This window comes from Myotis davidii, unplaced genomic scaffold, assembly GCF_000327345.1.
Source record: "Myotis davidii unplaced genomic scaffold, ASM32734v1 scaffold569, whole genome shotgun sequence".
Lineage (NCBI taxonomy): Eukaryota > Metazoa > Chordata > Mammalia > Chiroptera > Vespertilionidae > Myotis > Myotis davidii.
In genome coordinates this window covers 428,249-444,078 of record NW_006299876.1, presented here as the reverse complement: position 1 = coordinate 444,078, position 15,830 = coordinate 428,249, and the positions used below count along the sequence as shown (strand labels likewise).

At 35.2% G+C, this 15,830-nt stretch overlaps 1 protein-coding gene across 5 annotated transcripts in view; it reads right to left on the bottom strand.

Moving 5' to 3' along the window:
• The window catches only part of STAG2 (stromal antigen 2), a 95,868-nt gene that overhangs the window by 15,684 nt on the left and 64,354 nt on the right, over nucleotides 1–15,830 (bottom strand). For all 5 annotated transcript variants that reach the window (XM_015571961.1, XM_015571963.1, XM_006776029.2 and 2 more), the window contains 5 exons: nucleotides 13,667–13,806; nucleotides 11,724–11,825; nucleotides 9,045–9,193; nucleotides 7,029–7,157; nucleotides 3,151–3,374 (listed from right to left, as the gene is read on the bottom strand). In XM_015571961.1, coding sequence (XP_015427447.1) covers nucleotides 3,151–3,374; nucleotides 7,029–7,157; nucleotides 9,045–9,193; nucleotides 11,724–11,825; nucleotides 13,667–13,806 — 744 coding nt within the window. The remainder of the gene's footprint in view (nucleotides 1–3,150; nucleotides 3,375–7,028; nucleotides 7,158–9,044; nucleotides 9,194–11,723; nucleotides 11,826–13,666; nucleotides 13,807–15,830) is intronic.

The following is a 15,830-nucleotide window of genomic DNA, read 5'->3' as shown; positions in this document are numbered from 1 at the left end:
CAGACTGTGAGAGGGCACAGGCCGGGCTGGGGATCCCCCGTACCCCCCTCCCCCCCGAGTGCACAAATTTTTGTGCACTGGGCCTCTAGTATACTATAAAGAGCTAATATGCTAATTAGACCAAACAGCCGAACAACCTTCCAGACAACCTGGACTAAGTCAGGGCTGTGAGGGCCAGGTGAGGCTGTGAGGGGCTATGAGGGCTGAGCCCCTTGCACGAATTTTGTGCATCAGGCCTCTAGTGTGCATATATACAGACAAGTTTTTAAGGGAAGAGTGCAAAGAAAAATGTGCTAGTAGCTACTACCATAGTAATAAATGGATTAGAAAGAAATTTCACAATTTGCAATATAATCACATCAACCTTTTTTAAGTTCTACTGTGTTTAGGCTCCAACTTTTGTCTTTTAAATTGCACTGACCTGGCCAACCTATCAGTATTTTTTTTTTTTTTTTTGAGAGAGAGAGGAAGGGAGAGGAAGGGAGAGATAGAAACATCAATAATGAGAGAGAATCACTGATCAGCTTCCTCCTTCATGGCCCCTACTGGGGATCAAGCCTGAAACCTGGGCATGTGCCCTGACTGAGAATTGAACCAGGGACCTCCTGGTTCATGGGTTGAAGTCAACCCACTGAGCCACAGAGGCCAGGCTTTTTCCCCTTTTTTAATCCTCATGCAAAGATATGTTTATTGATTTTGGAGAGAGAGAAAGGGGAACAGGTGGAGAGAGAGAAATATCAATATGAGAAAGAAACATCAATTGGCTGCCTCCCATAAATGCCCTGACAGGGGATCAAACCTCAACGTAGGTATGTGCCGACTGGAAATTGAACCCGCAACCCTCTTCGGTGTATGGGACAACGCTCCAACCAACTGAGCAACCTGGCCAGGGCCAACCTTTCAGTATTTATTCTTCCTTTTTTCAAATTTACTAATGCCCAAATTTCTATGGCTCTCTCTAAAAACCTAAACAAAGAAAGCACTGACTCTTTCTACAAAAACCGAAGTATCCATTTTGATAATATATCTTTAAGATGTTATATAAATGCCAATTCATACATACTCCATAAAGTAAGGAAAAGGAGATTTGATGACCCAGCACAAATTTGTAACTATTAACTATTTGTTCAAATAAGAAAAACTTTTAAAGAGTTAGTGATATGCAGGAAACATCACCTTTTAATTCATAACTTTTCTATATTAAAATAAGGAAAATTTATTTTAACTTCCTATAAAGTATCAGCCCTAACTATTTTAAGCAGTCAGGACTACTGTAAAAGAAATTTCCCTATTGAATGGGATATTGGGACTAAATAACCAACCAAGTATAATCTAACTTATACAAATTACAAGTTTATGCCTTTATATTATTAGACAAAAGATTAAAACCATTTCCATGGGACAATCAAGTTTTAGGCACTATAAACCTGGTAATGCTTAAAAATTATTTGGCAATTTAAAAATATGGCTCCAAAATCTTTGACACTCCTCACATCAAGAGGTGGGGGATTATATCCCACCCCTTGTACCTGAGCTCTGTGACTGATCAATAAAATATGGTGGAAATTATGTTATGCCAGTTTCTGGTTTTAAGAAACTGGCATCCCTAACCGGTTTGGCTCAGTGGATAGAGCGTTGGCCTGCGGACTGAAAGGTCCCAGGTTCGATTCTGGTCAAGGGCGTGTACCTTGGTTGTGGGCACATCCCTAGTAGGGGGTGTGCAGGAGGCAGCTGATCAATGTTTCTCTCTCATCGATGTTTCCAGCTCTCTATCCCTCTCCCTTCCTCTCTGTAAAACATCAATAAAATATATTAAGAAAAGAAAAAGAAGAAAGAAACTGGCAGCTTCCACCTCCTTTCTCTTCAGGCATTTACTCTTGGAGTCCAGTAATGTGGTATGAGAAAGCCATAAAGCTACATGAACAGGTCACATGTAGGTGTTCTGGAAGACAATCTAGCTGAAGTCCCAGCTGACAGTCAGCATCAGATCCTATATATTAAAGTGTGATATGCAAATCGACCGAACAGCGGAATGTCCAGTCACTATGACGCACACTGACCAACAGGGGGCAGACGCTCAATGCAGGAGCTGCTGCCTGGTGGTCACTGTGCTCCCATAGGGGGAGCACCGCTCAGCCAGAAGCTGGGGTCACAGGTGGCGAGCGCAGCAGTGGTGGCGGGAGCCTCTCCCGCCTCTGCAGTAGGCAGGTGAGAGGGGTCCCGAACTATGAGAGTCCTAGACAGCGAGATGGATGTCTGACTGCCTGCTTAGGTCTGATCCCTGGGCAAGCGGACATCCCCCAAGGGATCCCAGACTGCGAGGGAGCACAAGCCGGCCTGAGGGACCTCCCCCCGCCCCAGTGCACACTGGGCCTCTAGTATATCTATAAGTGGAATGCTGCCATACAATTCCAGTCTTCAGTCTTTGAGGTTTCCTAACTGAAGTACCTGGCACTATGTCCCTGCTTTGTCAAGTTTTGGGGTAGTTTGCTACTCAGCAATAATAACTGGAACAAATTTGGACAACTGTGCTGATTTGTTTAAAGGTTCCTAAGGAAAGGAAGAAAGCCCCCAGGTCCATTTTGAACCAAACCTGTCATGTTAGGAGTCCAAGAGACTTATGTGTCATAATGTATTACTACCTCTAAGATTATAGACAGCAATTTGTATTTCTATCAAGTTCTTCATGATTCATCTTGGATTTCTCTTCGTAGAAATCCAAAAGCTGCAACCTCTGTAAATCTGTTGCTTCACTTAAACTAGATGGATGTGATGATCTAGGTACTAATTAGCTCTACAATACTGAGTCCATATCCCTATGCATACAGTACAGCAGTGTTTAAAAAGCAGGCACTCTAGAATGAGACTGACTGGTTTTACTACGTAATATCTGCGTGACCTTAAGTTACTTAACCTCTCTGTACTAGTTTTCTCTTCTGAAAAATGAGGATGCACCTACAGTTTGAGAAATTAGTTTATATATATATTAAAAAATGCTTGAAACAGTACATTTACATACAATGAACACACAGTGCAAGACACTACTTAACAACACAAATCTCAAATAAAAAAAATAAGGTGAACCTTAATGACACACGTCAGTTGGTAAGCATAAGGGATAAATATAAAGAGAATAAACTATATTCTTACTAAGTGTGAGCTGCATGCCTTCAACCACTTTCCGTTTTCCTGTTGATGGTTTCGATTTTTTACTCCGCACAGTTGACCCCCGACTGCTGATTCCACTAATGACTGACATGGTGTCGTCATCACCACCAGCTAGCAAAGAATTTCGGTAAGACATCAGTGGAAGCCACACATCTTCTCGTCGGAGTGACATCTGAAATGTCATAAACTTTTCCAAGTAAACATACCTTAAAAAGAAGTAGAAATCATTAGCTTTGGTACATAGAACTACAACAGCTTTTTTCCCCTATTTGGTTATTTCTCCTAATAATCTTAAGGCTCACATACCATGTGGAACAGCCAATGATTTACTTAGAATTAAATAAAAAGCAAAGTATTAAAATGGTTGATAGTCCACATTTCCTCAAAACATAGAGTGACAATTAAAAGATGCTAATGTTTTCATTCTATAGATGTCTCTCTATCTTCACTTTTTATAGGTCCTCTGCTAGAACAAACTCAACTAATATTTCTGGAAAGACAACTGAGTTTGAAAATCACACAATTTGGGTTCTAGTCCCAGTTCTATCAACCCCTAGCTATGAGAGCATGTGCTTATTACTTTACTACTCAACCTCAGCTTCATCAGTACACTGACGAGCAAGTTTTGTCTCTCAAGATTTTCACATTATAGCATACAATTCAGGGCATTTCAGCTTAGTATTTGTTGAGCGTCTATTATGCTCCAAGCACTAGGGATAGATATAAAGATGAATGCAATATGGTCTGTCCCCTACCTGCAAAAAAGTTTCAGCCTGATGGAAGTCAGACATCTATCTACTCTGGGACCCAAAGTATCACAAGGATCCTAAGGCTTATATGTAAGATAGCAATCAAAATTCAACTAACATTTGAGTGACTATGTGCTAGACAGTTTTCTCTTGGATGCTTTAACTTAATTCTTATAATCTTGTGAGGAAGACATTCTCCCTATTTGATAGATGAGGAAAGAAAAGGATAAGTAACATATTCATGGTCATAAAAATGAAAAAGCAGTACAACTACAATTCAAATCCCAGGCTTCTGACAATAAGAGTTCAGTGTTTTATTGTCTAAATTATGCCTCAACTACATGAACACAATTTTTGTCAACTGTAAGATGCAATTCAAATATTTTCTGTCATAATAATGACTAATTCCAATCAATTCAAAATTACCAGTTTTGAACACTATTAAAAAAGAAGACAGGAGATATCAGTTACAAACATACTGCTTGGTATTATTGGTTCAGTATTTTTCTTTTTTAAAAAAAGTTTTTATTCATTTTTAAAAATATATAGTTTTATTGATTTCAGAAAGGAAGGGAGAGGGAGAAATAGAAACATCAATGATGAGTGCAAATCATTGATTGGCTGCCTCCTACACGCCCCTCACCAGTGAATCACAGCCCCACAATGGGAATCAAGCCTCCAATCTGGGCATATACTCTGACCAGGAATCGAGCTGGTGACCTCTCGATGCATAGGCTGACACTCAACCAACTGAGCCACACTGGCCAGGGCTACTATTTTGTCTTATTTGCAATATATTTCAGCTATACACAGCATTCCTTAAAGTGTGGCCTGTGAACTAGCTGTAAATCTCAGAATTGTTACGCGATATGGAGCTTAAACCAAAATATACTGGTAGAGAGATTTACAACTGTGTATCTACCACATAATTTAACAGAACATTCAGGATAAGTAACCTCCCTGATGTTAATTCCCTGCCACAGAAGTTGCCATTAACATAAATTTGCTATTTATCATCCCTATGTACATTTCTGCACTTTTAATACATTTTTGTCTGTAAACATCATTGTACATTTGGTACTTTGCCTTTTGCAGTCAACATTATGTTTTTAAACTCTAATCATTTTGGAAGAGTGACATCAGCTAATGTTACAGTGGTGAATCAACATGTACACCTTAAACTTACACATTATATGTCAACTATATATCAATAAAGTTGGAAATATTTTAGAAAAGCTGAATGAGATTTCAAGATCCAATGTATAATGTGGTGATTACAGTTGATAAAATTGTGTAATATAATACTGTATAATTGAAAAATAGAACTTAAGCTTTATTTAAGACGGAAAATATGTGAGGTGACGGATGTATTAATTAACTTGATCATGGGAATCCCTTTACAATATATACATATATAAAACCACCATGTTATATATTTTAAATATACTACAATTTTATTTATCAATTATACCTCAATAAAACTGAATTTTTTTAAGGTTTCAAAAAAGATAATCATCAATTGGAATGTGTGAGTCTTATTTCAATCCCAATTTAATCAAATAAACTAAAAATAAAGTAATTTATGACATCTGAGACTACTGGAAATTTAAATGAGTGGGATATTTTAAAAAATTAAGGAATTATGCTTACCTTTAAAAAATCTAACCGTTTTGACTGCCCTATGGTATTCCATTTTCTAGTTGATAGACGTTTAGTTGTTTTGAGCTTTTCCCTATTCAAACAATTCTTTTACAGTTCTTGTATACATGTAAAAGAACTTCTCTAGGGTATCTACATGAGCAGAATTACTGGATCATAAGGTAGGTTAAACTTTGCTAGACATTACCAAATAGCTCCTCCACAAAGTGGTCTTATACCAATTTATGTTGTTACCAGAAATGCCTAAGTCTCTATTGCTCAACATCCTCAGCAGTACTTGAGACTATCAGATTTCTTAATTGGTTCTAATCTGCTGAGAAATGGGTTTTCATTCTTTTAATTTTTATTTCTCTGATTAATAGTGTCAATGAAAATTTTAAAAATTTAATTATTGATCTGAGAGAGAGAGAGACAGAGAGAGAAAGAAACATCGACTTGTTGTTCCAATTATTCATGCATTCATTGGTTGATTCTTGTATGTGCCCTGATCGGGGATCAAACTTGAAAACTTAGCATATCAGGATGACACTCTAACCAACTGAGCTACCTGGCCAGGGCTGAAATTTTTAATTGGAATAAATTTATATACAATAAAATGGACAGAAATTAAGAATACAGTTGGGCCCTAGCTGGTTTCGCTCAGTGGATAGAGCATCAGCCTGCGGACTAAAAGGGTCCCAGATTTGATTCCCATCAAGGGCACATGCCTGGGTTGCAGACTGGATCCCCAGCAGGGGGCATGCAGAAGGCAGCTGATCAATGATTCTCATCATTGATGTTTCAATCACTATCTCTCTCCCTTCCTCTGAAATCAATAAAAATTTTTTCTTTATTTTAAGAGTACAGTTGGATCAGTTTTGCTATGTAACCAACACATCTTTAAAGATACAGGGCATTCCTATGACCCTAGAAAGTACCCTGTGTGCTTTCCCCCATTCAATCTCGCAAGTCCTAGAAGTAAACCCTGTCATTTCTATCACCATAGATTAGTTTTATGTGCATTAAATTGCATATAAAGTCTATACAATCTATAAATGCAAAATACTGGTGGACTTTAAGAGACTATCTCTACTATAAGTTATTAATATTCTTCTGCCCTTTTATACAAGCCAAGATGGGAAGAGTAGGAGAATATTTTGAAATTATATTCTATTTGTTAGAATATGTCACCATTTTAGGAGACTGTATCAGAAAAGTATCCTGCTTAAATGATCTGTTAAGGAAAGCACTAGTAGTTCAAGTAAAAAGATAAAAAGGAGAATTCTACTTCCCAGTGTAGTCATAACTTTGGACATAGACTCAGATGTTCCTGATGGATCACTGGTATTGGTTGCTGTCTATTAAATGTTCTCTCTTTAGTTAGGCTAAAATTCTAATCTCTGTGTGTAAAAGAGAGAAATCAAGAATTAAGAATTCCAAAACAAAATTAAGTAGAGTATTTCTAGCACATACACTGTTCGTTTGTCTTGTCGGAGCAGTTTAGAAGAAAATTCACTCAGTATGTCAAGAAATGCCAAATTTAAAGGTGGATGGCTCTCTCCTTGTGGATTAGGTTCTTTAAAAGCAAATTCTATGCCGTCTCTGCAAGAAAAAAAGATAAATATTTAAGGTTCTACAATACAAAATTTAATGTGGTTTGGTACATCTACATTCTTTCCTCAGTTCTCTTTTCCATAGAAAATAATCCAAATGCTCTCATATAAAGAACAATACATTTTCTATATTTTTTAAGACATAAAGGACTAACTTAAGGATTTTTTAAAATCCTCACCCAAAGATATGTTTTTATTGATTTTTCTTTCTTAGGGAGAGAGGAAGGGGGGTGAGGGGAAATGGAGAGATGGAGAGAGAAACATTGATCTGTTGCCTCATTTACGTGCCCCAACCAGGCATCAAAGACACAACCTAGGCCTTCGCCAGTTTGGTTCAGTGGATAGAGTGTCAGCTTGCAGACTGAAGGGCCCCAGGTTCAATTCTGGCCAAGAGCACATGCCCGGGTTGCAGGCTTGATCCCCTGTAGGGGTCATGCAAAAGGCAGCCAATCAATGATTCTCTCTCATTATTGATGTATCTCTCTATCCCTTCCTCCCCGAAATCAATAAAAACATATTTTTTTAAAAAAACCACAATCTAGGAATGGTGCCCTGACTGAGAATCATAAACCCAAAACCTTTTGGTGCACAGGATGATGCTCCAATCAACTGAGCCATCCAGCCAGGACAGGACTAGCTTAAAGACTATTTGTAGCCCTGGCTGATGTGCTCAGTGGTTAGAGATTCGAGCCACACCAAAAGGTCATGGATTCCCAAGTTGCAGGTTTGAGGCGTGTGTGGGAGGCAACTATTCGATGTCTCTCTCTCTCTCTCCCTCCCTCCCCCCACTCTCTAAAAAATCAGTGGGAAAAATATCATTGAGTGGGGATTAACTAACAATCAATCAATACTGTTTGTGATGACCCATATCAGAGTAAAGTTTAAAAATTAAACTCTATGCAGGGCCCATTTTAACTCTATTTATTTAATAATAAATACATCTATTAATCAAGACAACAATCCAACATTATACGGTATTAAAAATGTAACTGTAAAAAATAATCCAGATGAAAATGGAGAGACAAGAAGGAAGGCTATTACATGAAGGAAATAACATATTACTTCTGAAAATAATTACTACATATGTGGTCCTTTAGTATTACCTAAAAGTATCATCTAATCTATTAAATAGCAGAAAAAGAAATTTGAGACTTTTAGAGCAAAGTGAAAGGAGAGAGTAAATTAAAGTTGGGGAAGGTATGAGATTAACTTTAAAGAGCAAAAACATTTCTGTAGGGAGACAATTAATATTGTTATAAGTAAGTAAGCAAGATGACTAAAAGAGAGACAAATAAAACAGCTTTTTTGATTTTCCCAAATAAAAGATAAAGGGTATTAATATCCATGTGTTGGTCATGTTAAAGATCTAAAATATACTAATACTTAAAAGTACAACTGATCATTAAATTACATGACCAAATAAAGTTAGATAATTTCCAATTTTTTTAACCCACATAAGATATGCAGATAGAAGGTTGTGGCTAAAAACAAAGGAGAAGTTCACTAATATGGAGAACAGAACCAGAAAGAGAAAACTTGAAATAAAGGAATCAAATCTCAAAAATTTCTTTGAAATTATAACAAAAGCTATTAAGTAATATTGTGATACCTAATGAATATATGCTGCTTTTCTCCATTTAATTTATAAAGATTTTATGTATGATTTTAATTAAAGCAAATACTTTGTATGAAAGGACATTTAGTCCCAAATTATGTGTTAATAGAAATAGCACTATAGTTCTTAAGAGATATGCTACAGAATTGTAAACAAATAATTAAGTAGCAATAGAATTTGATTATTCTAAACAAAAGAACTAGATTCAAAAATTTTCATGATTAAAAAATAGGAGAACTAAATAAAATATTTGGAGATTACTTGTGTAGCATAGCAATGGCCTCTCTCGTTTTCAATTGATCAAGTCCAAAAGTTAAAGCAAAACGTCGAGCAAGTTCTTTTATGCCACTGAATGTTGTGGATGATCTATCAAAATTATAGCCATTTTCTTGTATCATTTCATTAAAAAGCTGTTTGGGAAAAAAAGAAAGCAAGCATGTTAAAGTTTTTTTTTGATAACTATGGGTTATTAACATCTTTTAAAATAACATATTTTCTACTTAAAATATACTTTTAATAGATGATCCATAAATGAGGCATTGTGTTTTATTAAAAAACATAAATTTTTAAAACACATGACACAAATGACCAAAATTATAGCATTTATACCATATTCACACTAGAGATAGTTATTGAGATTAGAAACTCTTTAGGTTTTGTTATGGAAGAATTCTACTCTGCTGGAATAAACTGGATATTAAGATAGTATACAAAAATGTAAAGAAAAAGAAAGTCCACAAACTTATGAGGAAACTGTGCTCTGCTATTTATATTTAAACGATGAATCTCACATCAAAATTTTCATCATAAAGTAAGCAAAACAATATGCAATTTTTCAACTACCAAACTGCCAAGTTTTTATAAACAGATAATGGCTACTACCACTGATAAGAATACAGTACAGTGAACACTTTGATTTGTTGGGAACATAAATTGAGATTACCTTCCTTTCTATAGAGCATGGGTGGGAAACGTCCGGCCCACAGAAGGCCCCAGAAATCATTTGGTCTGGCCCTAAATGTAACTAAATGTTTGACCAAATATAGCAGGCTAATTTTTAAGTTGATAAATTTGTATGGCCTGTAAATGATGTTATAAATAACCAAATGGCCCTTGGTAGAAAAAAGCTTCCCCACCCCTGTTATACAACAATTTGGCAAAATTTAGTGAAAGTTTAGATGTCCTTTAACTAAGCAATACTTATGATCAGACTTTATCCAAAAGAAAGGATATGATTTGTGCACAATATACATAAGTAAAAAACTGTTTGTTTTAATGCCATTAATAATGGCAAAGAGTGGTAAAAAAAAAAACCACCAAAAAAACCCCAACATCAAACAAAAAGAGATCTTGATTAAATTATGGTGCCTCTATAAAATGGAATACTATATAGTCATTTTAAATACTGAGGCAAGTATTTAATAGAATGAAAGTGTTCAGAATTTGTTAATGTGAAAAATTCAGGCCTGCAAAATAGAATGCAGAGTAACTTAATTATGTAAAAATAAGATTTCATAAATGCATTAAAAAAAACTAAGAAGGCTATAAAAACTGAAAGCATTAAGTGAAAAAATTAAGGATAAATTGCATTTGCCTAGTTCCTATATTTTCTAACGTTTCTAGAGCAAGCTGCTGTTATTTTATAACAAAGAAGTTATTTAAATTCTACCTTTAAAATCTTTTAAACTCTATTAGTTTTAATAGAGTATGCAAATAAGATTAAGAATCTTCATACCTAGATTTCTAAAAGGCAAGAAGAAAGTTTATCAAATTGAAAGGGGTTGTGCTTCGCATGCATTTGGTCTCTTAAGAGACAAAAGTATACCAAGCAAATTATTTTTTACCTAATTAAATTTGCCTTGCCTCTGCCAAAATGAAGATGACTATATATAGAATTTTGATTATAAGTCTGATACTCATTAAAATAAATATAAACACATACAAAGATAGAAGTAAAATTCACCTAAAACCTACCAAAACAAGTTAACCACAACTAACATTTTAGTGACTGTTTTTCCAGATAGATATGTACAATTTTATAGGGATGCTGTACTGTAATCCTTTTTACTTTACTTTCAAACCATATATATACTGTTGAAATCTTTATACATTAATGAATACAGACCTATTTAAAACTAATTTTAAGTGCTATATAACAGCCATTGCAGAGATGTCCTATTTATATATATAAAAGCCTAAGCATATGTCTGACCGTTCAACCATCCAACTGGTAGCTACGAAACACAATGACCACCAGGTGGCAGACGCTCGATGCAGGAGCTGGCAAGCTGTGGTGACTTGGCAGCTGCGGTTCTCGGGTGACACACCCAGAACCAGAGAGGAGGAAGCCCAATTCCAGGTTGCATCACCTGTGAACCACCCTCTCATAATCCGGGACTCCTCAGGGGATGTCCGAGAGCCAGTTTTGGCCCACTCCCTGCAGGCCAGGTCTAGGGACCCCACCGGTGCACGAATCCATGCACTGGGCCTCTAGTAGTCTATATTCATCTAACATCCTACTGATGAACATTAGGATTATTTCTAATTCCTTGTTATTATATACAATGTTGCTATGTACAATAATTTTACACTCATTTTTGCAAACTTGTGCTATTACTACCTTGGATAAATGTTTCAAAGTAGAACTGCTGCCTTAAATGGGATATACATTATAAATTCTGACAAACTGCCTACCAGGAAGGTTCTACCAATATACACTGATGATAGTACCTATTTCCCCCATACCTTATATAGCTATAGGTTTTGCCATACTTGCCAGTCTGAAAACAAAAAATAATCTCACTTTTACAATGTCTACTAATAAAGTTGAATATCTTATATTTCTACTTTTATGAATTGTCTATTATCCTTGACCCACAGTTACCTTGAAAACCATTGTTAATTGTGTTAGCCTAAAGCTGGTACTCTTAAATGTCTTACCTGTTGCAAACTGAGAATAAGGGTCTTTGCACATTGAATTTTGTCTATTTGCCTTGTTTTACTCATTGTTTCTTTGATGATATCTCCATAGTCATTATAATACTAGAAAAGAAATTTGCACAAATTAGAGCTTTATCTTTTAAAACTGTTGGACAATAAGAATAATTTTACATTAATCATGTAAGCATGTATTTGGCTAAAATTATGTCTTCAAAAACACAAAAGAATGCTACCGAAACTTTAAGATAATTTCTAAACACACAATCCCTAACTTAAGTAAATTAATAAATATCAGACAGTAAGATCTAATCATATTAAACTCTAAACTTTGTTTTAAGGATGTATGGCATAAAACAATAATTATGTTATACAGATTTTCAGAAAGAAGACAAAGGATATAAACCAAGTTCTTGTATTCTTCATGAACTATTATTAAGACAATTAATATAATCAGTTACTTTTATAACTTATCCATTGCTAATGGCATGCAGTCCATGTATAGTTTCCAACTTTATTAATTTGGCTTATACAAACTATTAGGCTGTTAGCATTTAAGAGAAAAAGTATTATGGGTGATATTTACATGATGCATTGCATATGAAATTTTGTTCTAATTTAAGATTGTTTTTAAAATGCATACAGGATAACTATGCTCCTGTGACTAATACAACTGCCTTTAACCTAGAATACCTAAGTCTAAAGTCTAAAAGTTTAAAACTTGCAAAATTATTTCATAAACAACCTTAGTTTAAAAAAAAATTGAAGTATCATGACAAATAACTTAGGTTCCAAAGTAAATTATAATGGTACTAGAGCTCCATCCTGTAGAAAAGTATTCCAAAGAGAATTACTATGTTTTGACATAAAAGGCTAATATGCAAATCAACCAAACAGGTGAATGACAGGTTAATGCAGGAGCTGCACCCTGGTGTCAGTGCACTCCCACAGGGGGAGCGCTGCTCAGCCAACAAGCCAGGCTGACAGCTGGCGAGCACAGTGGTGGTGACAGGAGCCTCTCCGGCCTCTGAGGCAGCACTAAGCCATCAGCTGGACATCCCCCTAGGGCTCCCGGACTGCGAAAGGGCCCAAAGGCTTAATGAAGTTTATTTTCATAATTAGATTTTACTCAAGAAAGAATTAAAGAAAAGCAATCTTATCAGATTTAGTCATATTCTATTAGTACAATTAACCATATCCTTTCTACTACTACTTAAATATTAGAGAATTTCATGTTTATTTACAAAAATTGTGAATAACCTACTCTAAATCAAATCAGATTTTGAGACCCTAAAGGAACCTGAGCTATCCCAGTGGAACAGATGAAGAAAGGCAGAGTTGCATAGTCACCAAGCCAAAACTATACCATCTAGGCCTCCTGACTTCTAAAAACAATAGTTTTAATGCTACATCAAGCAAGGGAAAGAATACCATCCTGTTGTCTTAAACTAAATCACAAATACAATTTCTTTTTTTTTTAATTTTTTATTACAAAGGGACAAATACAATTTCTAATAGTGACAGTTAACCTAAGACAAGCTGTTTCCAATATCCCAAATGCAAATCCTATCCTATATAAAAGGCTAATATGCAAATTGTTCCCTTGACCGGTAGTTCGACCAGCAGTTTGACCAGGGGGCAGGGCTGGCACACCAACCGCCCTCGGCCCCTCGCCCTGGCAGGCCCTGACCTCAACCAGCATGCCCTCATCCCGATTGGGGCGTGCGGGCTGGACCCCACCCATGGGCGAATTCGTGCACCGGGCCTCTAGTGAACTTAACAAATTTAAATTGTTCATTATAATGAAGTAGAGCTAGAGATTTCTTTTCAACTAGAAAAATAATTTACTATTAAAAAAATTCAATGGCTACCAAGTATAAAAGCCAATGTTACATTATCTTTTAAGCATTGAAAAAATATCTTGCTATCCATTTTTCAAACTTTACCTTCATATACTGCTTGAAGATATCTGCAGCTGTATTCATCTCCACAACAGTATATACAATCAGTTTACAAAATGCTGCGAGTAAATTTCTCCTCTTGTGCAAAGCTTCGATTTTACTGGCTTCATCCTCCTGCTGACCATCTGAGAAAAAAGTTCCAAATATTAAACCCATCTGTATTTTAACTCAGCCACATATTTTTTAATTCTCACTATAAAATAACTTCATTTTAGAGAATTTAAAAAATAAGAAAAAAAACACATTTAAATTAAATAAAGATTATGATCACTCTCAATATCTTCATGAATGACAGGTCCATTCATACCAATAAGTAAAATTTTTGTTAAGTCAAATAGTCAGAAGGCTGCTTGATGAACATGGAACAGAAACAAGTGGAGTGAGTCAGAGGAACTGATGCTTAGTGAAGTCAGGCTAAGCTTGCCTAACACATTCATCTACTTCCCTAATAGGATAGTTTGTCAATGAGATCTACATATTCAATGTCTGTTGGTTAAAGGCCCTTTGTTCCCTGGGTTCTGCCAATCTCAGAAATTCAATAATCCCTCCCAGGGATGAGCCTATCCCAATTCTTATTGACACCTACTTCCTTTATTCATATTACATATACTCAGCTAAGAATCATTCTGTCTAAGATGATGTCACATACTATTCTGCTCTGATCTATTATGTGAGATCTTGACATTCAGTTATCAAGGGGACAGACTATAGCCTCCATGTACTGCCAAAGGATTATTTCTAATTCTTTGATACTGAAAATAAAGTTGTGATAAAGCCTTTTACATAAAAAGCTATGTAAAGAATTTTCCTCTGGACAAATATTACAAATAAAGTTACTTAAAAAAACACACCACCTTATATTGATTTACATTTCTTTGGTTATCAGTGAACTTTTTCTTGAATTTATTTAGCCATTTATATTTCCTCTCTGGTGAACAGAGGGTGCATATCCTGTCAGGTCTTCAATGTAAGATTCACAATATAAAAAAAACAAACTTGTGTGTAAAGTAAAAATGCTCTTTTAAACAAGTATTTACTTCACCCTGTCTCTGATAATCCTTGATAACTGGTAATAAGTTAAAACAAAATTTTGATAATAGAAATTTTAGACAGGCCATCAGAAAAAGTTTTGTTATCACTGCACATACTCTAGAACAAAGCATTTGCTTAGAAGCTAAAACATACTGTTTACTTTTTAAGAAGACTGCACTGAATACATAAGCTAGCTTTTCCTTAATGACACTGTGATTATAACAGATTTCTAAACAACGTTAATACTGCTCTCTGGATCTAAAGATATATAGACTTTTTACCCCCTAGAGACTGAATTACTGAGATATTCAGAATTTTGAACCCTGTCTAGAATTACATATATTTATTTAAATGCTGTTTTACAGTGATAGGTCAGTTTCTGTATGTGTATATATATACAAGTTAAAAACAAACCCAGAAATTTAAAGAGGTGAAGGGATTGAGAAGTGCAGATTGGTAGTCAAAAGTAGTCATGGAAATGTAAAGGACAGCATAGGGAATACAGTCAATAATATTGTAATAACTATGTATGGTTCCAGGTGGGTACTGAAAATATCAGGGGGAACACTATGTAAAGTATATGACTTTCTAACCACTATACTCTACACCTGAAACTGATACAAAATAATATTAAATGGAAAGTGTAATAGAAAACATTTTTAAAATTTTAAAGTGTAAAAAAAAAAATTACATATACCACATACACACACAAGAAAAATGAATAAGGGACACCAAAAGGCATTTCAGGTAAAAAAAAAAAAAAAAGAAGAAGAAGAAAAGTAAAGTATCATTAAGCATTTGATTAAAAAAAAACAAAACAGAAAGAAGCCACCAAATAGTATTTGTTTTTGCACAACCTTTTCTTGCTTTAAGGCACTGTGTATACAATTAGGGTGTGAAGAGTAACTTAACCCTAGGCAAGGCCGGTTTTAATATTTTCCTGTGAACATTCTATACCATCCCAGACTTACAGAACAGTTTCAAAGCTTTCTAAACATTGAGAAATTACATAGTTTAATGCCCTCATTAAAATATAAAAATCTACTTTATGAAAGTATACAACAAAATGTCGCTTAAAGAAAGACTTTATTCTGCTCAAATTACCTGAATATTGGTA